The sequence below is a fragment of the Canis aureus genome, chromosome 34, assembly GCF_053574225.1.
Source record: "Canis aureus isolate CA01 chromosome 34, VMU_Caureus_v.1.0, whole genome shotgun sequence".
NCBI classification, from domain to species: Eukaryota; Metazoa; Chordata; class Mammalia; order Carnivora; family Canidae; genus Canis; species Canis aureus.
The window spans coordinates 27,357,532-27,382,983 of record NC_135644.1 but is presented as its reverse complement, the minus strand read 5'-3'; the positions used below and the strand labels follow the sequence as shown (position 1 = coordinate 27,382,983).

Here is a 25,452-nt window from a genome sequence, read left to right as displayed (position 1 = left end):
GAAGTATATAACAATATAGGCCTTCCTCAAGAAGCAAAAATGGTCTCAAATATACAACCTAAACATACAGTTAAAGGAGCTAGAAAAAGAACAGTAAGTATAGCCTAAAGCCAGAGAACAAGGGAAATAATAAAGATTGGGGGAGAAATAAATGACACAGAAATTTAAAAAACAACATCAAGGGTAGAACAGATCAAAGAAACTAGGAGCTGGTTCTTTGAAAGAATTAACAAAATTTATAAACTCCTAGCCAGACTTATCAAAAAAGAAAAGAGAAAGGACCCAAATAAATAAAAATTATGAATGTAAGAGGAGAGATTACAACCAACACTGAAGAAATACAATTATAAGAGACTATAATAAGCAGTTGCATGCCAATAAATTGGGCAATCTGGAAGAAATGGGTAAGTTCTTAGAAGCATATAAACTATATCAACTGAAACAGGAAAAAAATAGAAAACCTGAACAAACCCATAACCAGCAAAGAAATAGAATTACTAATCAAAAATTTTCCAACAAACAAAAGTCCAGGGCTAGATGGCTTCCCACAGGAATTCTACCAAACATTTAAAGAATAATTAATACCTGTTACTCTGAAACTGTTCCAAGCAATAGAAATGGGAGGAAAACTTCCAAACTCATTCTGGGAGGCCAGCATCACCTTTAATCCAAAGCCAGACAAAGACTCCACTAAAAAGGAGAGTTATAGACCAATATCCCTGTTGAACATAAATGCAAAAAATTTTCAACAAGATACTAGCTAATCAAATCCATCAGTACATTAAAAGAATTATTCACCATGATCAAGTGGGATTTATTCCTGGGTTGCATGGGTGGTTCGGTATTCACAAATCAATCAATATGATATACCACATGAATAAAAGAAAAGATAAGAACCATATGATCCTCTTAATAGATGCAGAAAAAGCATTTGACAAAATAGAATATCCTTTCTTGATAAAAACCCTCAAGAAAGTAGGGATAGAAGGAACATACCTCAATATCATAAAAGCCATATATGAAAGACCTATAGCTAGTAACATCCTCAATGGGAGAAAATTGAAAGCTTTTCTCCTAAGAGGGAGGACAGAGATGTCCACTCTCATCACTGTTGTTCAACATAGTACTGGAAGTCCTAGCCTCAGCAATCAGACAACAAAAAGAATAAATCAGCAAAGAGGAAGTCAAACTTTCACTATTTATAGATGACATGATACTCTATGTAGAAAACCTGAAAGACCACCCAAAAATTGCTAGAACTGATACATGAATTCAGCAAAGTCAAAGGATATAATATCAATGTACAGAAATCTGCTGCATTTCTATACACTAACAATGAGACAGAAGAAAGAAAAATGAAAGAATTTATCCCATTTACAATTGCACCAAAACCCATAAGATACCTAGGAATAAACCTAAGCAAAGAGATAAAGATCTATCTGCTGAAAACTATAGACCACTTATGAAAGAAATTGAAGAAGGCACAAAAAATGGAAAATCAGTCCATGTTCATGGATTGGAAAAACAAATATTGTTAAAATGTCTATGCTATCCAAAACAATCTATATATTTAATGAAGTCCCTATCGAAATAACACCAGCATCTTTCACTGAGCTAGAACAAATAATGCTAAAATTTGTATGGAACCAGAAAAGAATCTAAATAGCCAAAATAATGTAGAAAATAAAAGCAAGGCAGGAAGAATCACAATTCTGGACTTCAAGCTGTATTTAAAAGCTGCAATCAAAATAATATGGTACTGGTTCGAAAACAGACACATAGATCAATGGAACAGAATAGAAAACCCAGAAATGAACCCAAAACTATATGGTCAACTAATCTTCAACAAAGCAAGGAAGACTATCCAATGGAAAAAAGACAGTCTTTTCAACAAATGGTCTTGGGAAAACTGGACAGCCACATTCTAGCCACATGAAACTAGACCACTTTCTCACCATTCACAAAAATAAATTCAAAATGGATAAAACACTTAAATGTAAGACAGGACCCCATCCTGATCCTAGAGACAGCAACCTCTTTGACCTTGGCTGCAGCAGCTTCTTACTAGTCATGTCTCCAGAGGCAAGGGAAACAAAAGCAATGAATAAACCATTGGGAACTCATTACGATAAAAAGCTTCTGCAGAGCAAAGGAAACAATAACAAAACTAAAGGCAATGATGGAATGGGAGAAGATATTTGCAAACGACATAACTGATGATGAAGGGTTAGTATCTAAAATCAATAATGAACTTATCAAATTCAATGCCCAAAAAACAAATAATCCAGTTAAGTTTTGGGCAGAAGACATGAATAGACACTTTTCCAAAGAAGACATCTAGATGACTAATAGACACATGAAAAGATGCTCAACATCACTCATCATCAGGGACACACCACCTTCCACCACTCAGAATGGCTAAACTTAACAACTCAGGAAACAACTGGTATTGGCAAGGATGCAGAGAAAGGGGAACACTTTTCCACTCTTGGTGTAAATGCAAACTGGTGCAGCCACTCTGGAAAACAGTATGAAGGTTCCTCAAAAAGTTAAAAATAGAACTACCCTATGACTCAGCAATTGCACTACTAGGTATTTATTCAAAGATACAAAAATGCTGATTCAAAGGAGCACATGCACCCTAATGTTTATAGCAGCACTATCAACATCAACAATAGCCAAATTATGGAAAAAGCCCAAATGTCCATCAACTGAAGAATGGATAAAGAAGATATGATATGTATATAATGGAATATTACTTGGTGATCAAAAAGAATGAAATCTTGTAATTTGCAACAATGTGGTTGGAGCTAGAGTGTATAATGCTAAGTGACATAACTTAGTCAGAGAAAGACAAAGACCATATGATTACACTCATATGTGGAATTTAAGAAACAAAAAGGTGAACATAGGGGAATGGAAGGAAAAATAAAATAAGATAAAAACAGAGAGGAAGCCAAACCATAAGAGACTCTTAACTAGAAAACAAACTGAGAGTTGCTAAGGGAGGTGGGTGGGAAAATGGGCTAAATAGATGATGGGCATTAAAGAGGGCACTTGGGATGAGTACTGGGTTTTGTATGTCAGTGAAGAATCACTGGATTCTGCTCCTGAAGCAGTACTGCACTGTATATTAACTAAATTGAATTTAAAATGTTAAATATCTGAAATAAATATATGTGCAATATAAGAGTGAAATAGAAATGTAAGGTTTTATATCTAATATACATGTTTATATATATACATAATATATATATATATACATTTAACAATAGGACATACAGGATTATAATCCCTAAAACAAGGGAAACACATGAAACAAGCACGCCCATTATTGCCTGGGTTCTTTTCCCAGAGGCACTTCTTGGAGGAATGTGAGAAAGGAGGAAGCAAGCTAAGTGTGGCAGTTTGCTGATTTGTAGAGACAGAGACTGCATTTGAGAAGGCTAAGATAACTCATATTTGCAGAATAAGGGGGAGTTTTACAGAGAAATAGCTTCAAAAGTCTGCACTGAGAGAACTTTGAATCTTTTGTTAAGTGCTAAGACTACTTAGGTGGATTTTCGTAAGACAAGGCAAAGAACACATACTGAGAATCTGTGAACTGGACAATTTGCCAAGTTCACACAGGCTAGCAGATGTTTGAGTTCTGACCAGCAGAGTATAGAGAGTTTATCAAAACCTGGGGCACGTGGTTGAAATCCTAAGAGTCCCACTTTTCCCGTATGGCTAAAGTAGACCTAGGATTAGGCTACTCTAGACCTATCCTAATGAAGATTAAAACAAGACTTGAAAGAATAAAACTATTCTAAATGCCTTCTAAATCAAACTTCAAATCTCCAGGGGAAAAAAATGACAATAAAATCTAGAAACTCAATTATTTAACCTATACAATGTCCAGAATCTAATTAAAAATTACTAGACATGCAAATAAAGAAAATATGATCCATAAACAAGAGAAAAGACAATTCAAAAAACATCCCTAGAGGAAGACAAAGATTTTATAAAAACACTTCAGGACTAAAATACAAAGTACAGAAAGTAAAGTACACATGAAAATAATGAGAAGAGATACAGTATAAGAAAAAGATTTAAGTGATACTTCTCAAGGTGAAAAATACAATATTTCTGAAATGAAAATTTCACCAAGATGGTGTGTCAGGAGAGTGGAAAATGCAAAAGAAGGGAGTAATGAACTTGAAGTCACAGGTAATCAAAATAAATCAAGTTTGGAGCACAGAGAGGAAAAAAAAGCAGCAGAAAAAACAAACAGAAACTCAGTTACCAACAGAGCATTTCCAAGATGTCTCACAGGCGTGTATTTGAAGATCTCTACAAGAGAAGACAGTTCATGGGGTAGAAACATTCTGAAGAAATTATGGGGATTAGAAATTTTCCAGATTTGATGAAAACTGTACACATGCAGATCCAGGAAATCCACTGAAACAAAAGTAGAATATAAACAAAGAACTACACCAAGGCCCATCATAATCTGATTCATGAAGACATGGGGAAGAGAGGAAATCTTAGAACAGTATAAAAAGGCCACAACACAGGAGAAGACAAGAATTAATGCTGCCTTTCTTATCAAAAACAATGCAAATGGGGAGATAATGAAACAATGACTTTAAAGTACTGACAAAAGAGACTCACAAACAAAAAAAGAAACTGTTAATTTAGAATTCTATGTCCAATGAAAATATTCAACAATATTTGCAAAAAGGTATTTGCAGATTAACAAAAGCTGAGAAAATTCAATTCTGTACAAGGAAAGTTAAAGGAAAATTTTCTGACTGAAGAACATAATATCAGATTAAAACTCAAATCTAGGGGCCCCTGGGTGGCTCAGTCGGTTGGGTGTCTGCCTTTGAGCTCAGGTCATAATCTCAGGGTGCTGAGATCAAGCCCCTAAATGGGTTCCCCGTTCAGTGGAGAGTTTGCTTGTCCCTCTCTCTCTGCCCCTCCCCCCTGCTCGTGCTCTCTCTCTCTCTCAAATAAGTAAATGAAATATTTAAAAAAATAAATAAAATGCAAATCTACACACAAGAAAATGAAGATATAGTAAATATGATGGGAAATAATCTTCATTTAAAAGTCTTAAATTTGGGGCACCTGGGTGGCTCAGTCAGTTAAGCATCTGCCTCTTGGTTTCAGCTTAGGTCATGATCTCATGGTCATGAGATCAAGCCCTGTGTCCAGCTCCATGCTTAGTGGGGAATCTGCTTGCCCCTCTCCCTCTGCCCCTCCCCCCTCTCAAAATAAATAAATAAAATCTTAAAAAAACAAAAATTAAAATTTTAAATGTAATTTAATTTTTTAACATATAATTCACAGTTTAAAGCAAAAATTAAATCAATATATTGTGAAATTATAACATATATAAAAGGACATCGTACAACAACAGAACCACAAAGGACAAGAGAAAGAAAATGAAAACCTGTTTTGTAAAGTTCTTACATTATATATAAAGTGATATGACAGTATTAAAGGTAGATTGTGATAAATTAATGATGCTCTAGGCTACATGATGCCATTTGTAAGCATAGGGAAGGCAGATAGAAGAGTAACGAGAGCAAAAGGTCCACTGTGGTGGACAGAGAAAGTGGATGGGCAGAAAGGAGATGGGGACAGGAAATGGTACCCTACTTCTACAAACGTTTGTTTCAGGAAGGAAAGAAGAAATAATAAATAGCCAAGTCTATGTGTTTCTGAATGTCATCTTCCTACCTGATTGTAAATTTGGGGTATTTACTAAGTACTTTGTAGCAAATGGATTCTCAGTAAGAAGTTCATGATATCACCCATGTATTTCTGGTAAAGGAAAAGCTGACTTTGAGAAAAGTGCACTTCATGAACTAGTTCACGTATTATATAAAAGCAAAGATCTTGATTGCAGTATAGAATTGAAATGTGTTTTGCAGTCTTGCTTTTGCTCTGTGCAGAAAACTAGGCTCTATTTCCCTGTTCTGGTTCACTTCTATCTCTGTGTCATCTTGTGTTTTACTATTAAAAAAAAAAAAAAAAAAAAAAGGCAAACTCAGCAGTTCCTTTATCTTAAACTGCTTCAGTAACCAGCAGTTGCCACATTAAAAGCTTTAGCAGGAAGATTATAAAAATAGCCTAATGCTTCCTAGCAGGTAACTACTTTTGAACCAATTCTCCTTTCAGGGATGTAGCGAGGTCAAATCAAATGGCTAAGGAAGGACGGGCTATGGGAGAGAAGAAAGCTGGTTGACATTCAAAGGGCAAAAGTGCATTGTGTTTGGAATGTTTTGTGTAAATGTTAAACAGTGCCCACATTTAACCACCTGCTTCTTGTTTGGAAGAGTTCAAATGAACAATTTCAAGCACAATTGAGTAACACTCAAAAGAAAATCAAGTGTAATTTCCTAAGTTGCTGAAGCAAGGGTTCTTCTATGAAATCACCATTAGTATTTCTAAGCCCAATTTGATTATATTTGAAATGTACTGCACACAGTTCAGTGGCACCTGGAAATTTTTCATGTGGAGATGGAATTATGAGGAAGACCTTTATAAATGCTTGTTTCTATGTGTGTGTTATAAAATTCATATTTGCAATAAAACCAAACTATTAAGGATAAAATCTTTCATAATCTTTAATTTTTTTATCTTCCTTGTGAATATATTCTGCTTTGCTTTTAAGACACATTAAAAAGTGGGGGGAAAGCACCATATAAAGACACCTACATCACACCAACTGTACAGCTCATCTTAAAATTCTTCACCTGTCTGCTGTCTCTAAATATCCAGCAATTAGAGAGGAAAGGTAATGGAGGAATCTTCAGGTCTCTTTGATATATCTCCTAAGAAGGTAACTTTTAAAATTCCTTTATGAAAGTGAGGCGTAGCTTCATTTTATTGTGCTTCAATTTATTGCACTTCACAGCTATTGTGCTTTTTGCAAATTCAAGGTTTGTGGCAACTCTGTGTTAAGTGAGTCCCTGAGTGCCATTTCTGTGACAGCATCTGCTCACTTTGTGCCTCTGTGCTGCATTTTGATAATTCTTGCAATATCTGAAAGTTCTTCATTGTTATTTTATTTGTTATGGTCATCTGGGGTCATAAACTAAGACTTGCTGAAAGCTCAGATGATGGCTAGCACTTTTTAGCAATAAGGCACTTTTAATTAAGGTATTTGCATTGCTTTTTTAGATGTAATATTATTGCACACTCAAAAGACAATAGTAGAGTGTAAACATAACTTGTATATGTACTAGGAAACCAAAAAATTCATTTGACTCATTTTATTGTGGTATTTATTTGCTTTATTGCAGTGGTCTGAAGTTGAGCTAGGAGGATCTTCAAGGTATGCCTGTCCCAAAGTCCTATTATCATTGCTGCTTTAAGACCTTCAGTCTCCCTCAAAGGCAGGATCAAGCTTAAATGCTGTAATCTGAATTTATAAAAAACCCTCCTTTCTACTCCTGTAGATTGCTCAGTGCCTTGAGCATTCCTGTCTTTGTTTCAGACAGTTTTCCTACCAGGGACCTCTCTGTCTGTCCCACTTACCCAAGTCTTTCCCATCCTATAGCATCAACTCCTTAATTTTCTTGAATATTCCAACTTAACCTCATGCCTCATTCAACTCTTTGCTATCATTTATATCTGTATCCACACTCGGCCTCAATAACTTTCTTCCTTATGACATCTCTTCTGATACTAGCTTCTAAGGTTAGACAGGCCGTTTGTGTGCACGCCTCATGTTCTTTCAACAGATTATTTTCTGAAATGCAGGAGCTTATTGTTTTCTTAGTAGCATCTGCAATAACTGTTATGATACTATGCACTTTGCAGCAACGTTTGATAAAGATTTATTTTTATCTTTATTTTCTATTTAGTTGATAAGGATTAATATTTGAGAGGGAAAGAATTTGAATCTATTTTAAGTACGGAAGGGATTGATGGTAATTACAATTTTGTTACATACAGCATTAACAACAACAATAATAAAGAATTTCTCTATAGAAAAGTTTTTGTTTCTATATAAAAGTTTTTGTCATTAAACAGATTTTAAAGAAACTATTCAAAGTTCAAATACTCTCTTTAACCACAACAAGGCTCAAAGTCATAGAGCATTTCTTTAAAATTGCACCTGTAGAACATCCCATAAAACAGCCTGGATTTAGTTATCCCCCAATGTCATGGAATCTATCCTAAGCGAAAAAGAGGTGACTACCCACTTTTAAGTTCACTCATTAGGTAAATTATTTCATCATTGTGAATGTTCATCCACTTTGCACACATTGGTGTTAAAAAATAAAAATGCTGAGAGGCTATTGCAAAGTCATAACTGAAAAAACCCGCTACTACCAGGCCTGCTGAAACAAAATCATTTGTCTTATTTCAGGCAGGAGTTTCACAATCTAGACTGACATAAGACAAATAGTTTGCTTTTCTCCACAATTCCAGGAAGAAGCTAATCATGAAGCCAAATGAGAACCTGACTTAATGATTGTTGGGGAGAATATTCAAGTGTGAACCTGGTTAGTACCTACTTAATGCAATGAGGATACGTGAATAAAACTGCCCTCAACGTGAAAAAAATGAAGTAAAGGGACCGAAAACCCACACCAACAGTAAAACCAATGCAGTATTCTGCGTGTCTATGCTGAGTCCCAGAAAACAACCGGCTTCATAGGGTTGAAAGTACAAACCACACAACCTATTTTTCCCATCATGTCATTTTGCAGCAGCCACTATGAATTTGGATAAACTCTTCTTGACTGGGTTTATTACAGACATGAGGGAGGGGATGGGTGGGTGATGAGTCCCACAGATGATTTCTCACTGTGCACAACACATTATTCTTCATGTTTTAAAATGACATCTTCAAACTTACGTGAAAAGATCCCTAATTCTACTGTTCAAGGTCTATGATACAGTATAATGCCAGTTAATGCAAAGTACAATAAAGAAAAACAAAACAGGTTAAGTGGACAGTGAATAATAAAGGGCGCTACTCTAGAAAGAACGGCCCCAAAACACCATTTGTTGTGATAGTATTTGACAGAGACCTACACCACCCGACTACCTGCAGGAAGGATGGTCCAGGCAGAGGGAATAGAACAATCCCCTGGGGACAGGCAACTGTCCTGCAAGTTCAAGGAGCACCAAGAAGCTCAGTCTGGAGAACAGTTGGGGCTGGAGGTGGGGGGATACCAGAAATGAAGGCACAGAAGTTGTCAGGCCCCATACCCTGGAGGTGGTTGTAGACCATGTGAGTGTTCAGGATTTTATTTAAAAGTGAAGGAAGCAATTTTTGGCCTGAGAGCAGGCCTACCCAGAAATCTTTCAATACATCCTTCAATAAATACAAGGAATGGTTACTCTACAGGAAAAACAAGACAGACTATTGTAAGTTTCACATAGAGAAATAAATGCCTATTGAAGAAGCAAGTGTCTTTTCCAGGAAGAAGGAAGAAAAATCCAGTACCCATTGGAGCCAACATTTGAAGTTACAAAACCCTCCTATTTACTGCATGCAAATATAAAGACAATTTTAAAATAATAGAACATAAAAACTGAAATAGGACACATTTTCTTTTTATTTAAAATAGAGCTCTATATGCTTCACAGAAACAAGTGCAAGGAGTGATTGATTTATTAACTTGGCCACTTTACAAAACAATACATTTTCAGAAATGCATACATAAAAATATAACATTTAGGCTGATAAGTCTTTACATTGGAGGCAGCTGAAAGTTATGCAATAATATTTAAAAAGCTTTAAAATAAATACTTTTCTGACTTGCTGTTGGTAAAGTTAAACATTTTGGTATGAAGGCTATCACTGAGTTCTTACTAAATTTTAAAATACTATTATTTCTAAAGAAAATAAGTATACGTGTTACTACAAAATGCATATTTCCATAGACTAGAAGTTAATGAAACATCTGAGTATCATTCATTTCTCTTTGGAATTTGGAATTCTTTTCAGTTTCAACAATTAAAATTGTAACTACAGAAATTGCCATCTGCATTTTTTTATACTATTTATTGCCCAGTTCTTATTTAAAACCTAGTTTATTTCTTCATATTCTTTATATACATTCATTTGAGCCTGCCCGTTCAAGAGTAATATCTTGCTACATACCTATGAATATCAGCCAGCTTACAATAAGTCTTTACACCAGTGATTCTTTTCACAGTAGTTCAAGAGTTCAAGGCATGTTTTGCGATGTCAAAATGCAGTGGTTTTGACATTTGTAATATGTTCTTAGGTATAAGAAAAGTCACACTACCAAAAGAAAAGTATAATTAATATTAGTACTTTGAAAGTCAATCCAAAAATTTTTTTTGAGATATGAATCTAATTTTCTGATTTAGGACATTTTAAAACCTGAAATACAGATTAAGTTTGAATAATTTTCTCCAGTCTAGGTTCAGATGAGTACAAGAGCTTGACACTAGTCATTGTGGAAACTAGAAGTTAATATTTTGGGTCAGACATCCTTTATATAAATAGAAAAAAGAGTTAGACTTCTGGAAAGTATTTAATTACTTGTCTTCAGCCTATTTAAGGAAATGGAGATACTAGTAAATCTCATCTTATCCTTGCATTAGTTAGAATGTAGGCATGTAGTTGCCTCTTTACAGGCAAAGCCGATGAACAGGCTTACACATGTAAAGACCACTCAACGGAGATATTAAATGTGGGCCCATGTGTCTTGCTGCAGATTGTCGGGGCTGAAAAATTAAATCGACAGAATAAACACACAATCTCTTTTTCCTGTCTTGGAAATGCTAGGATGAAGATCTAAAGAATTTCCCACCAAAGTTCTCTAGTCAATTTGCAGATGTCAAGAAGCATTTTGAAAGTTTAATTCTCATTTTCTGAGGTTGTACAAGCAGGACCCTTTTTCTGCACATAAGGTGCATTTCTGAAAAATATAAAAATATTTGAATTGGAGGAGCCAATTGCGGGTTAGATTTCAGCTCCTATCTGCCCCTCAGGGGAGAGTACTTGTGTAAAGTACAATATACCCAGCTGGATCTGGTGACACTCAATATAAAGCTCATTTCCTAATACATTCGGGCTCTGTGGCTCTATTAACATTCAGGTTCACGTGCCCCAGTGTAAAGATATTAAAACCGTTAGATCTGCAGAGAAATTCTTCTTGTACAATAACATGGACCAGTGATGAGAAAATATAGTCCTATCTGAATATATTAAAATCTAGAATGAGACAGTGTGCATATTCTCCCAAATGTTGTGTTAATCTACAACTGAATTAAGAAGTACCCTGGAAGTTCTTAACAGAGGGATTTTAAAAATGGGAACTATTACTTAATTTCAATACAATCTTATGTTACAAACCATATGCCATAACAGCTTAATTCTAAAAGATGGCCGATGCAAAACAAAGCAATTGTATGAAACAGCAGAAATAAATTTAGCAATCACATTATGAGACTTGGATTTCACATTCTCTGTCCAAGTCATCATCTCTGAAGAAGAATTTGGCATTAAGGCAAAAGTAGACATTCCTTACATGTTAGCTAAAAGCTAGAATGTAACTAACTGGTAGTCTTTTTAAAATGTAAAAGAAAATCTTCTCTGCCTTTAAGAAATACTCTTTTCATTGTGCCAAATGAAAAATCACTGGAAAAGGCAGGAGACAAGACCTCTCACATGTGGGCATGGCAAACTAAAATCTTGCCAGGAAGTTCAGTGTGGAGCAACCTGAACATGGGCTAGAAGACTAAAAGAACAGGAATTACAGAAGAAAAGCAGAACATAAGGTAATGAGAAACTGAGACGAGAGAAGACAATATGCTACTAGCCATGGTCTGAGATTCAACTACCTATCATCTCTCGCTCCCATTCTCAGGCATAAAAAGAACAATCCTTACAGAAAGGAGGAACAAGAGGCATGAGGTGTCTCATCATTACTTGCCACTTGCACAAAGAAATTCTACATTCTCACAATTCCTAAATTTCATTCAGCACTTTAGTGGTTGCCTACCTAACATGACAACTATTTTACGACTTTTCCCTGGTCTGTTGTAGTTTTTCTCACTGACTCCACCATGAGTGAGCAAATTATTTTAGCAGAAAAAAAAAAAAAAAAGAGAAGTGAGATTTGATCAACACCATTAAACGGTGCATTCTATCAGTATACATTCCAGGTAGGTCTCAATGCATGCTAATTATTTTTTAATTAGCAAATGTGGTAGAGCCCTGTGGTGGGTGTCATCATTTTTGCTAATAATGAGTGACTTTAATCTTTGATCCTTGGTTTCACCATCTATACGATTTGGGAGTTGAATTATAAAATCTCTTACATCCTTAACAATTTCCGAGTTCTGGTTTTTGTTATTGTCTGTGACACATATTAAATAACTTAGGACAACCAAGGAATTCTTTTTCATTGGAAGGCAAAATATTAGATTAAGTTAAATAATATAGTTGCTTTTTACAATTGGGACTAAATATAATTTTGGAAGACAGTAGGGAATTTTTTAAAAGGAGGCGAAAAAATAAACATAAAAGCAAAGCTAGAGAGAAAAGGGAGTGTCAAATATTGGAAAATTTGCATTGAAACACTTTGAAAAGCTGCCTATTATGGAAATTCTATTTAATATTAACATTTTTAACGAAACTTTTGTATTCCAACCAACATTTTTTCCTTCTGTTTAGAAGAAGCCACCAGAAGCAAAGGGATGACTGTGTTCACTAAATAGTGCATAAAGTCCCTGTAGGCATTACCTTAGGGAGCGAGCCAATACAGAACAGCGTCAAACATAGAAGGGACACGTTTCACATGGAGAGGATATTTAAAATATCTTCAAAAACCATGACACCATTTTAAGATATGAATTCTTAAATATTTCCAAGTAACCTAAAATGCTGTATTTGTAAATTTATTTAGAGGGATGCTTATTGAAGGCATTGAGCGCCATCAACTTGACTCATTTGCTACTGTTACTTTCTCAATTTCCTGATGGGAAATAAAATGTCCAAACTTTAAATGAATTTATTAAAACAAAAAAAAATCTCCATATTTATTTTAAATAAATAATCAAAACATATCCCCTCCTAAGCAATTTTAAGTTGAATTTCATGTAATGGCAAACGTGGGCTCCCTGCTTTCAGATAACTTGCTCAGCAGGTTCCCTGGTATTTTTGCGTAAACTCTAAGACAGCCCTGAGTTTTCTCTGCCCCAGTAAGTCACATGGTGGCAAAATTCCATCACAGTAGTTTTGTTTAATAATTCTACTATAGTAGAAGTATTAAGAATAATAAATTCTTATGGAACTCATAACCTAATGAATCTATCGTAGATCTTCATTTTAAAATAAAAGCTGATTTTGAAGTCTTCAGACACTGCAACCAGGTTACTATTTTCATACAATCATGGAAATTTAAAATGCAAAGTTAATTGAAAGTATAAAGATGAAAAGCAAGTGCTATGCCTAAAATAGTGCACGACACAGTCATGTTTCACTTAACTTTCAAGTCAGAACATAAATTAAGAATTCTAGATGTGACATGCCAAATATTTTAGACATAGAAGAAAGCACACAACAGAATCTGTACAATTACACACTTAAATGCGTAGCTTAAAGGCAACAAGTTCATGCTTAATATTGACAACAAATAATGTTTCCCTTATTTTAAGGAAGTGATGCTGCATAGAAACCCCATCACCACTTTATACAGTACCAACATTTCATAAATAGCATTTTCCCAAGGTTCATATTATACTCAAAGTCAAAATATTTGAAAGGAGCAAAGAACACTGACACATTGAGCCTAAGAAGAATATTTTTTTTCTTATAACACAATTCAAAAGAAATAAATATTATACGATGACACCCCATCAAAAACAAATAATACATACTTTAACAGCCTAGGTATATACAATAAATTTGTTTTATGCTCTAAACTTTATCCTGCTTTTTTAAGTGAGCATTTTCCATTTGTAATCATGTAGAGGATTAAGGAAAATTAGAGCTTTTAATTTTTTTTTTTTTTTTACCATTTTTGTTAAACTATTTCTTAAGAAGTGTGTTTGGTAATTAAGATGTAAGACTAGTCAGTCAGAAGCTATAGTAAACTAAGACAAAACCAAGAAAAAAACATCTCAAAATGTACAGATTTCTCTAGAGTAGAAGCTGAACCAATAAAAATATGGAGTTCTATTTGGACACACCCAAATAAATTATAAAACATAGTATCAAGGAAAATGGAGATGTTAAAACATTCTCTCAGAAATTAAATGAGTATATTCACCCAACACAAGTGAATAAAACAGAAAATACTATTCTCGTTTATTTGAACAACCATATAACTATAGTACAACCACAGTAAATAAATAATTTTATTCTCATATATTCAAAAACAATCTATGAGAAATCAAGGTATTAAGCACAAGCAAGATTACTCCTTCACGTAAGTTCTTTTTAAAATCCCTTCATATACGCAATTTAAAAAACTGATTACATAATTTGGATTGTCTGCAATAGCCAAATAAAGACACTTTCTAAATGTTTTGCAAATTGAAAATAATTTCTGGAACCCACTGTTGTAGGGAACTCAAGACTTCCTACTTTGTACTTCCTACTTTGTATTTATTTCCTTCCGCCAACCTGACACCTACATCCCTGTTCCCATTTCCAAATTAGTCTTTAAAATCCCTGAGGGCAGATCCCATCCATCTTTTCTCTATTGGCCCCAATACTGTGGCAATGAAGAAATGGGGTCCCCTATCTTATTTAATGAATGGATAACTGCATGAGTGAGAGTACCACAGCTGTCAGATATTTGCCTTCGATATCTCATCCCAGTCAAATGAAGATGGATTCAGTAACAGATCCCATGGCAAAATGAACTATAATCACTAGATTGTGCTCTGCATGAAAATACATAGATATATCCTTTCAAACACTGTTACTCAAGTTATGGTGTGTAGAACACTAAAATGTGGGATAGTAAAAAGGTTTCCCCTCTCTTCATAAAAAAGTTCTATGGTCAAATAACTTGGGAAATTTAATTCAAAGATATTCAAGTAACATTTCTTTACTGCTAGATTCCTCAAAGCACATGATATGCTAATGTGTACTATCACTTTCTAAGAATCTATCAAAGAACGCTTTCAGTCTTGGAACATCTCAACAGAAGAATGTACTAAGGAACAGAGCTTAGGAAATAATGTTTTAGAACAACAAAAGATACCATGTTAAATCTCCTTTACCAAAGCAGAATTATAGATTTGAATGAAATATTCAATGTTCCATGTATTATTCAGAATTCATCACTTCTGTCCCCACAGAAAGTAGAATAAAGGCTAAAGTGTCAGGAGCCTTCTTTTGCCTCTACTTGCTCATTTTGAAAGAGGAGGGAAATAACTACTTCTAGTTACTGAAAGAGTTTTCATATTTTTTCTCAGAATATTTCCTACTTTCCTCCTCCTCCTATTCTTTCTAAGTGTGTATGTACAAAAGTAGTGGGGACCTCTGAAAAAAGTCTTAAAGATCTCTTCTAACAATGAGTCTTTATGCCTGATTAATCTCTGGAAGAATTCAGAAAATATTTTGTTTATCTAACAAATAGGCAGACTATGAAATTTCTATGAGGAAAATGTCAATGGATATTGTCCTCAGAATTCACGCAGGTCCATTATGACTGTGCAGAATGACCCAATTTGTCTTCTGTTTGACTAAATCACAAATACCATCACGAAAGACTTGTTTCTGCATAGGCAGAAAAGTACTGTAGGGGAATTAAAGGGAAAGTAGGAAGCTAGCTAAGTCTACAGTGTGGATTATCACAAGATTTGGACCTAGTGCCAGCTCCACCACTAACTATGTGACTTTCGGGATTTCTCAATGTCTCAAGCTGTCAGATATCTCATTTGTAAATGAGAGAGAGTAACAACTGTATGGCTTTCATACTGCTTCAGGGGCTGCTGTGGTAGTCGATTTATGAAGAGCAGGGCAGCAGGAAGAGGGGAGGCAGTTTCTGGCTACTTTGACCTCACTTCCATCTGTCAACTGAACACCTCCCCTTTCAAATGTTTTAGACACTAGAGTTCAGAGAAATATGTAGTTTTTTCAAAGATCCTTCTTAATTAAAATAAAGAAAAAGAAAACCACAGATTATGCAATCTAAAATTCTGCTGAGATATAACATGTTCTAGTTCACATTTTTAATGAATATGTTTTCATCTCAAAAAAATGCTTTTACATTTCTTTTTCTTCATTCATGTGCTCTTGATTCAAGTAAAATAAAACCTTAATGACTTGTATTATTTTTGTCTAGCTTATTTTACATTTTTGTAATATCTTTCATATTAAATAAAAAGATGAATTGACGTGCTGCTTTTCAAAATAAAATTAAAGACAACATGGAGATGAAGTCAATTCTGGCCCGTGCTTGACTTTAGAGTTATTTTTTCCATGTTGCCTCTGGGCTCTTAAATACTGTACTGCATTATATTTGAGGTAGAACAACAACAACAGAAAGGAGAAATACATTCACAGAAAGAGGGAAAATGAGAAAAAAAGAGCTGTGAGAGATTTCTTTTTAACACAATTATCATCATTAGGCTTTGCAGTCTTCTTTGACACAAAGTTGAGAGATCGTCTTCTTAATACGAAGGGCCGTTAGGCGGGCTGCCCCATTGGCATACCAACACTCTCTCATTATTCTCCCCATGACTCGGAGTGCCTTTAAGAGAGAAAAATATTAAACATTTTAGCTAGTCACACAAACACAGTACAAGAGAAGCATAACCACAAGCCCAGGAATTGATGCTAAGCTCTGGTGAAGAAACAGTAAACCTAAAACAGTATTAGATCAGGACCAAACCTCTTTTTTAAAAAAGTGGAAACATACACATTAACCTTATACAGACTCTTTTAAATGAAAATTCAATCTGGGAATTTTCTGAGAATATGGTAGAGTAGCTATCTTTTAAAATCTGAGAAGGGGCATGAAAGACAAAAAGGGATATGGGATGAGTTGTAAATTCCTCTATACTGATCTGGATGGTGAGTACGTATGTGTATACTTCTTTTTTTTTTTAATTCATCAAGCCATATACTAAGATTTATGCATTTTAATATATTTAAATTATGCCATAACAAAATAATGATTTAAATGTAAATATCAAAAATTCTGAATTAAAAAAAAGTACAAGTGAACTGCTAAATAAATAAGATAAATACTCAGAGGGGAAAACAAGAAGAATGCATGAATCCAGAGAGCTATAAGAAATCACTGAAGTAAGTGGCCACTCTGGTGACATTTGCTGATCTCAAAGCCTAGAATTTCAGAATTGATGAACCACTTGTGAAAGATAGGAAACACAGCCCAAAGCACACAGAGGGTGTCAAGTCAAGATGTTTCCAAAAAAGTCCTTAATATAAGGATGAATCATTCTTACCAGGAGTTTTGTAAAGAAAATTATCTAAATCTTGACTTTTGGGAAGGAAAAAACCAAGCCCAGGTCTTAAAATGTTACAGTAATCCTAAGCTCAAGACAAAAATTCATGAGCACAAGGGAAAATAAAGTATCATAAGCTGGAATCAATTGAAACAACGAAAAGTAAAATCAAACCATCAAAACATTATATGCTAGAATTAAGTGTATAAAATACATAAAAATAAATATTTAAAAAGCAAAGAGGAAATTAAAAAGATAAGTTAAAAAGAGTTTTTTTTTTTTTTTAAGAAAAAGTATGAATAAAACATCTTGACAACTCCTCAGGGGAAAAAAGTGCAAAAATAAACTTTTGGGACTAAAACAAAATTAAATGCTTTTCCACAGAGAAGAAAACCATCAACAAAATGAAAAGCCAACCTATGGAATAAGACAAGATATTCACAAAATATATATCTGATAAGGAGTAATATCCAAAATATATAAAGAACTTGTACCACTCAATACACACAAAAAACAAATAGTATGATTAAAAAATAGACGGAGGACCTGAATAGATATTTTTTTCCATAGAAGACATACAAATGGCCTACAGACATGAAAAGATGCTCAACATCTCTACTCATCAGGTAAATGCAAAACAAAACCACAATAACATAGCACCTCCTACCTGTTGGAATGACTAGAATCAAAAAAGAAAGAAATATCAAGTGTTGGTGAGGATGTGGAGAAAAAGAAACCTTTGTGCACTGTTGGTGGAATGGAAACTGGTGCAGCCCCTGTGAAGAACAGTGGGGAAGGTCCTTAAAAACTTGAAAATAGAAATAGCATATGATCCAATAATTCTACTACTAAGTATTTGCCCCCTTCAAAAAAACCCCACTAATTCAAAAAGATATATGCACTCCTATGTTTATTGCTGCATTATTTACAATAGCCATGATATGGAAGCAACCTAAATGTCCATCAGTAGATGAGTAGATAAAGAAGATGTGGCTATAGATACACAGTAGAATATTATTTGGCCATGAAAAGGGAATGAGATCTTGCCATTTGCAACAACATGGATGGACCTAGAAGGTATTATGCTAAGTAAAATAAATCAGACAGAGAGACAAATATAACATGATTTTACTTATATGTGGAACCTAAAAAACAAGACAAATGAATAAATTAAAAAAAAGCAGAAACTGACCATATATATATACAGAGAACAAACTGACGGTTGTCAGTGGAGAGGGAATAGGAAGTATGGGCAAAATGGATGAAGGGTAGTGGAAGGTACAGGCTTTCAGTTATGGAATGAGTAAGTCACGGGGATGAAAGGTACAGCATAGGGAATACGGTTAATGGTATCATAATAACATCATATGCTGACAGATGGTAGCTACACTGTGGTGAGCACAGTATAATGTATTGAGTTGTCAGTGTTGTATACCTAAAACTAATGTGTCTCAACTACACTTAAATAAAAAACAAACAAACAAAAACCAATAAATTCCCATCTTTTTCTGACTGAAGGAAAACTTTCTTGACATGAAAAATATTAAAATAAAAAACTAAATGGATGAGATAAATGGCAGATAAGACACATTTGAAGACAAAATTAGTGAACTGGAAGATAAATATGAGAGATACTATACAAAGACACAAATATGGAAAATAGAGAAGAATAAGAGACAAAAAAAAAAGAAAAAAAACATAAAAGGTCTAACATGCATCCAATGAATTCTCTAAAAATGGTCAAAAGAGGGCAGCTCGGGTGGCTCAGCGGTTTAGCGCTGCCTTCAGCCCAGGGCGTGATCCTGGAGACTTGGGATTGAGTCCCACGTTGGGATCCCTGCATGGAGCCTGCTTCTCCCTCTGCCTGTGTCTCTGCCTCTCTGTGTGTGTGTGTCTCTCATGAATAAATAAATAAAATCTTTTTTAAAAAATGGTCAAAAGAGACAATGAAAGGAGGAACTATTTGGAGATCATGGTTCAGAATTCCCCAGAACTGAGGAATGTCACAAATCCTCAGAATTAGGAAGTCCAGGGGTGCCTGGTTAACTCAGTTGGTAGGGCATGCAACTCTTAATCTTGGGGTCATGAGTTCAAGGCCCACATTAGGCTACTTAAAATAAAATTTTTAGGAATTTAATAAAAAAAAAAAGTCCAAAAATTCCAAGCAAGATTAATGAAGAGACACCAAACACATCAGAGAGAAATGGCAGAATACCAGACATACAGAAGTTCTTAAGGTAGTCTGGAAGAAAAGATAAATTAACTAAAAAGAAAGAAAGCTCAACTGACTTCTCAACAGCAATAATGAAAGCCAGGGACAGTGGAATAACGCCTTCAAAGTATTTAGAGAAAATAACTGAACCTAAATTTGTTCAAGATAATTTGTTCTGAACCAAAATTTGTTCAAGATAAAAAACCAAATAAAGATATTTCCAGACACCTAAGCACTGAAAGAACTTACAATTCCTAGGTCCTCCTAAAAAAAAAAAATGTAAATATAATACGTTTAAAGAATGTTCATCAGGAAATCAGAAAAATGATCTTCAAAGGAAGCTCTGAGAGGCAAAAAGGAATGTTGAACAAAGAAAATGATAAACATGTTCTTAAGTCTAAATAAATAATAACAGTATAAAATTACAACAGTATCTAATACATGGGATTAATACAAAACAAAATAGAACAAAAATACTAGACAGAAATGGTCAAAAATTGCTCATATCCACAATGTACAAAATTGATCACATTAAAAAATGACTATGTTAGGTCTATTCTAGAAATGTGATTGGTTTAACAGTGGGAAAATCTGTAAATGCAATTTATCACATTAAGAGATGAAAGTAGAAAGACCATATCATCCCCTCATAGATAAGAGGAAAGCTTTTATCAAAACAAAGTCAGCTTTTATTTAACCTGATTAAAGTTTTGACAAACAAAGCCTGCAGCAAATATCAGATTTCATGAGAAATGTACACAATTTTAAGAAGTAAAACACAGATATCCACTATTAACCTTCGAGCAACATTATACTGAAGGCCTAGAAACTAAAGTAACAAAGAAAAGGCTCGAGGATTGGTCCCAGAACTCACATTTTTTTGAGATATGATTGTCTATGTAGACACCTCCCCCAAAATCTACAGTTTTATACTCTAAGACATTTTTCTCCACACACATGCATATGTATAGCAGCGTTGTTTAAAAATATTAAAATCGTACATAAATCAACAATAGAAGAAAAAATTGTACTCTAGCCATATAATGGACTACTGCACCAATATGAAACTGAATAGATCATAGCTACACGTGTAAAGGAAAGAGAAAAGAGATTAAGAAGAATAACTACAGCAAGTTTCAATAATATGTTTCACAATTACACAAAAGTAAACAATGTATTTTTAGTGTGAGTATATATACACATATACACTTTTTTCTCTCATAAGGAAAAGCAAGGCAATAATAAACAATCACCATAGTAATCTCTCAGAGGGGTAAGGAATCTTGGTTCTATTTTTTGCACTTGGTAGTGAATTCACTGATTTTCATTTTATTATTATGCTTTGAATTTCGTATTATACATGAAATTGTTAACATTAGAAATAATTTAGTTCAATTTCAGTTTGGTTGTAAATGTCTCAAATCCTGCTTCTAAAATAAGTAGGTAGGTAAGAAATCTATATAAAATAGGAAACGTCAAGACATAAATCCTTTCCTAAGTAGAGAAAGAGTGAAACATGAAGGAGGGGGAAATGAGGAAAAAAAACTACTATATAAATAACCCTTATGACAAAGCCAAACTAACAAGCGACACTTTAAAAAGACCTCAAGGGCAGCCTGGGTGGCTCAGCAGTTTAGTGTGATCCTGGAGACCCAGGATCGAGTCCCACGTCGGGCTCCCTGCGAGGAGCCTGCTTCTCCCTCTGCCTGTGTCTCTGCCTCTCTGTGTCTCTCTCTCTGTGCCTCTCATGAATAAATAAATAAAATCTTTAAAAAATCAAAGGACCTCAAGTATTATAATACAGCAAAATCTAACAGTAATAGGGCTGGGGGAGATTAAAGCCTCAAAATAGTTGTGGAACTAGTTAGATGGTTTGTAGTCTTTCCCTCATCTTCCCTGCCTTTTCCCTGAGGGAACGGGAAGTCTCCACCTGCCTGTCAGGGAGAACAGGCCCTGCCACAGCCACGTCATATGCCTACGGCCTACGACATGATGCTCACTGGATGCATCGTTGGGGATGAGGAGGTAGCAGTGGACTCTGCCATGAGGAAGCTTTTCTGATAAATAAGCTGATAAGCTCAAACTTGGGCCAGTGAGGGGTTAGAAATAATTTACTGGCTATAAAGATGATTGAACCTGTAATCATCCAAAACAACCAAATGTGTCTGTGCTCCTGGCGGGGATAGGGGGGCTGTGCAACTGACTCTGGTCTAGGAATCGTGAATGCAAGTGATGCGGGTCACCTGAAGCCAAAGCACAGAGGCACGTGTGCCCCTCCAGCTCTTCTCTTTTCCTGACCTAGATGCTTGGGAACTATGTGTTGAGACAGCAGCACCCCAAGATCAAAGTTACCTGGGTTACTGAATCACCACAAGGAGCACAGCTGCCTGACGGGTAGGGGACGTTACGCAGCAAGAAATAAAGGCTTGTTGGGTAAACTCACTGGGATACCAGAGCTTGTTACTACCACTTAACTGAGCATTCTGTATACACATGACTAAAGGGAATAAAATCTTTCTGAAGACTGATCCGAGGACATACACTTACATATGTGAAAGGAACTGGATGCCTAGATTAAGAGAGAACTGTATGGGCTTTGAAAATCTTCCCTGATACCCCAAAATTATAACAGATAAAACATATAAGAACACAGCCTGGGACTCCTGAGTGGCTCAGTTGGCTAAGCGTCCAACTCTTGATTTTGGCTCAGGCCATGAACTCAGGGTTGGGGGATGGAGCCTCCCATCAGGCTCCACGCTGGGCATGGAGCCTGCCTGAGATTCTGTGTCCCTCTGCCTCTCCCCCTCTGCCCAACAAAAAGGAACATAGTCTTACTTCACAGCTTTGCCACTGGTTTGGGATACTTGGTCGAAATTTCTGGTCACAAACAACTTTCCTCATTTCTTCTATTGAGGGATCTGAAGGCACCATGTCATAATAAGGCAACTGGTACTCCTCAACAATTCCTAGAAGAAATTTGCATAATAAATTTCCCAGAGTGAATAATAAACAAAGATGCTTATTTCAAAAGAATACCAATTAAGTCCTTAAAAGCACAAGTGTCACCCTGGGAAACTGGAAAGTCAGGTTTATGAAAACTTTGCATCACTATAAAACTGAGGATATAAGGATAAAGCACTTGGCTGAATAATTATTGCATAAGTTTATAAAATGTGTACTATGAAAACTTACATAATTTTGATAATTACAAAAATTTTACATAAAACAAATTGTATCTATTTTATAAAATAATTTCATACAATTACATTATATATAATTTTATATAAATGACATTTACATAACTTAAATTACATAAAAGATAATTTTATATTATAAAAATTATGTAATTTCTGATTCATATAAAATACCATCATACAATTCAAAAGTTATGCCTAATTGCAAAATTTATAGCATGGCCTCACTTGAGAATAGAGTCTGTTTCTGAATTAAATAACCTTTTCAAAAGAGAATAGCTTTCTCCTTTTGAAAATTGATAGTCTTTTAAAAGTTGAATTTCTTACATTTGGATTTTGGAAGTACTGGACCTGAGAATGTGCCACAGCAGCAGCAAAGGTACTAAAGATGGAGAGTTCAACATGAAGGTTCATAAAATCCAAAAAATCTGTCACAGAATTTTGAGACCCATTAAAACAAAAGTTTAATGAGAAAAAAAAAAAAAAGAGTCTCAAATACAAAGACCTGACCTTAATTATCAGAATATTACCTGAACTTGAGAATTTCCTCAAAAAATTGTTTGGATTAACAGTCCTTTCAATTTAAATATTGAAAATATGCCCTAATATTATGTTAACTAATATACTATTTCAACAGTTGAAGAAAATTTAAGGACAATGACCTAAAAGCAGATCCAGAAAAATATTAATATGAAAACTTTAAAAATTATTACAAGCATGTTTGAATCTTGCTATTTACCACACACTGTCCTAAGCCCTTCACATGTTTTAAGAAGAACCATATTATCCCTACTTTACAGAATGAGGAAACTGAGGCACAGAGTCATCAATTTGCTCAAGGTCAAAGAGCTTCTAAATGGCAGATCTGGAACTCAATCCCAGGCTTAAGAATTCCATTATAATTCTACTGCTTCTACAAATAGCTTCACCTTCCTGAATGGTTTACTATCTTATCTGTGAATAAAAGGGGAAAAGCATATTCTCTCATTCAAAAGAATTTTACCCTTGTAAGTTGAAAACATTTGTTTTTACTCATTTTTTAAAAAATGAAATTGGTGTAAGGCAAAATGACAGCAATACAAAATATAAAAAGTGACACTGATTTGATAATGACAGCTCTTTTATAATGTTTTCTATGGGCACGCTCTGTACTAATTAATTAACCAAATTAATCCATGAAATCCTCAAAGGCCAAGGGGCCAGTTTTGTTATTCATTTTACGGATGAGGAAAGTGAGACCAAGCAACCTGCCTCAAGTCAGACATTGAGGAATTTGCTAAACTGTGGCTCAGTTTTAAATCTATCTCACTGGAAAGTGAAAACTCTAATCCGTTCTCAACCAGTAGTTAACTCTTCTCCACGGATGCCACAACGTCGTCAGGCTGCATTTGGAAGGTTCATCCTTTCAAACTCTTCCTCTCATTATTAATCTCTAAACTGCTAGGAGAGGTAGAGTCAGGAAGTTAGTCTCTGCCCACCTCTGCCCTCCACGCTCTCCCCTCCATATTCATTATCACAGGGGAAAAACAAGTACAACAGCAACAGGAAAAGCCTGAAAACTAGAAGACCTCAAGTCCCGTGGCTTTTGGTAAGTCATTTAACACGTTTGGGTCCAATTTCTGTTAGAAAGTAGGGATCCAGCTAACTTCATACAACCTCAAGAAAATTTTCAAGTGCTTTGCAAAATATCATTAAGAAAATCAGAATTATCAAGACACTTGTCACCCCTACTTGAGCTGTAATCATAATACAAAAATCATCATTTTATGTAGGATGCTCCACTTTTGCCACTGGAAAGACCAGCAAAAGGTATTCTCTTAAATGTTAAAAAATGATTCAATATAGTGCTTAACAAATACATAGAAATCATATCTTATATTCAGAGCATCAAGGAAAGACAGATGCGAAGAATACTTCCAACACCTTACCTCCAACTGAACACCTTCGGGCTATTTCCCAGTAAACCAGACCAACAGAATAGATGTCAGCTCGTTTGAAGGACTCAAAGATATTCACATTCATTGTATCGTCAAGCATTTCAGGAGCCATATACCTTCAAAAACACGCACATCTCAGATCCTCTGTATGACTTTATAGCAATCCGGTAAAATACAACCTTAATAAATCCTCACACAAAATATAAATCAATAGCTTACATCAATTTTGAAAGTAGATCTAAGCCACTGTAATAAATTAAATTTAAATAATACAGTTATTGACTGACCTATAATTTTATTTTATTTTATTTTGACTGAACTATAATTTTAAAAACGTTTTAAATAAAACTAGAGGTCATCCTACTCAGTGTGTCAAAGCACATGTGCCAGGAGCCAAATACTTGCAAGGACAAGCTAGAGGGAAATTCAGTAAGCAAAGCACTCAATAAGAGAGATGGAACTCAACTTCCACTAACAGACGTTGCCATGGAAAGCTCCTTGAGGGCAAAGAGCACCTCTTATTCATCGTGGTGGGCCCAGGACTCTAACAGAGTGCTCAGCAGCATTCCATAAATACCTTCTCTGAATGAACAATTTTATGGCTTCAAGAAATACATACACATTATATATTGGCTACAAGAAAAGCACAGCCTTGGTTGAATAAGATGAAATCAAAGAAAGTACAGCCCATTGGAGC

The 25,452-nt window shown here is 34.9% G+C and overlaps 1 protein-coding gene and 1 long non-coding RNA gene across 11 annotated transcripts in view; one reads left to right on the top strand and one right to left on the bottom strand.

Moving 5' to 3' along the window:
• LOC144304816 (uncharacterized) overlaps positions 1–25,452 on the top strand; it is a 60,569-nt gene that overhangs the window by 28,904 nt on the left and 6,213 nt on the right. For 2 of the 7 annotated variants that reach the window (XR_013371782.1, XR_013371781.1), the window contains exons 3-4: positions 7,296–7,327; positions 8,431–8,504. The exons of 2 other annotated variants lie outside the window; for them this stretch is intronic. This is a non-coding gene — a long non-coding RNA (uncharacterized LOC144304816). The remainder of the gene's footprint in view (positions 1–7,295; positions 7,328–8,430; positions 8,505–25,452) is intronic. 3 more of the 7 variants (XR_013371784.1, XR_013371783.1, XR_013371786.1) reach the window with 2 other exon arrangements.
• ACVR1C (activin A receptor type 1C) overlaps positions 9,549–25,452 on the bottom strand; it is a 79,615-nt gene continuing 63,711 nt past the window's right edge. For all 4 annotated transcript variants that reach the window (XM_077883402.1, XM_077883405.1, XM_077883404.1 and 1 more), the window contains 3 exons: positions 24,747–24,871; positions 22,460–22,590; positions 9,549–16,694 (listed from right to left, as the gene is read on the bottom strand). In XM_077883402.1, the coding sequence (XP_077739528.1) occupies positions 16,569–16,694; positions 22,460–22,590; positions 24,747–24,871 (382 nt within the window). In that variant the 3' untranslated portion in view covers positions 9,549–16,568. The remainder of the gene's footprint in view (positions 16,695–22,459; positions 22,591–24,746; positions 24,872–25,452) is intronic.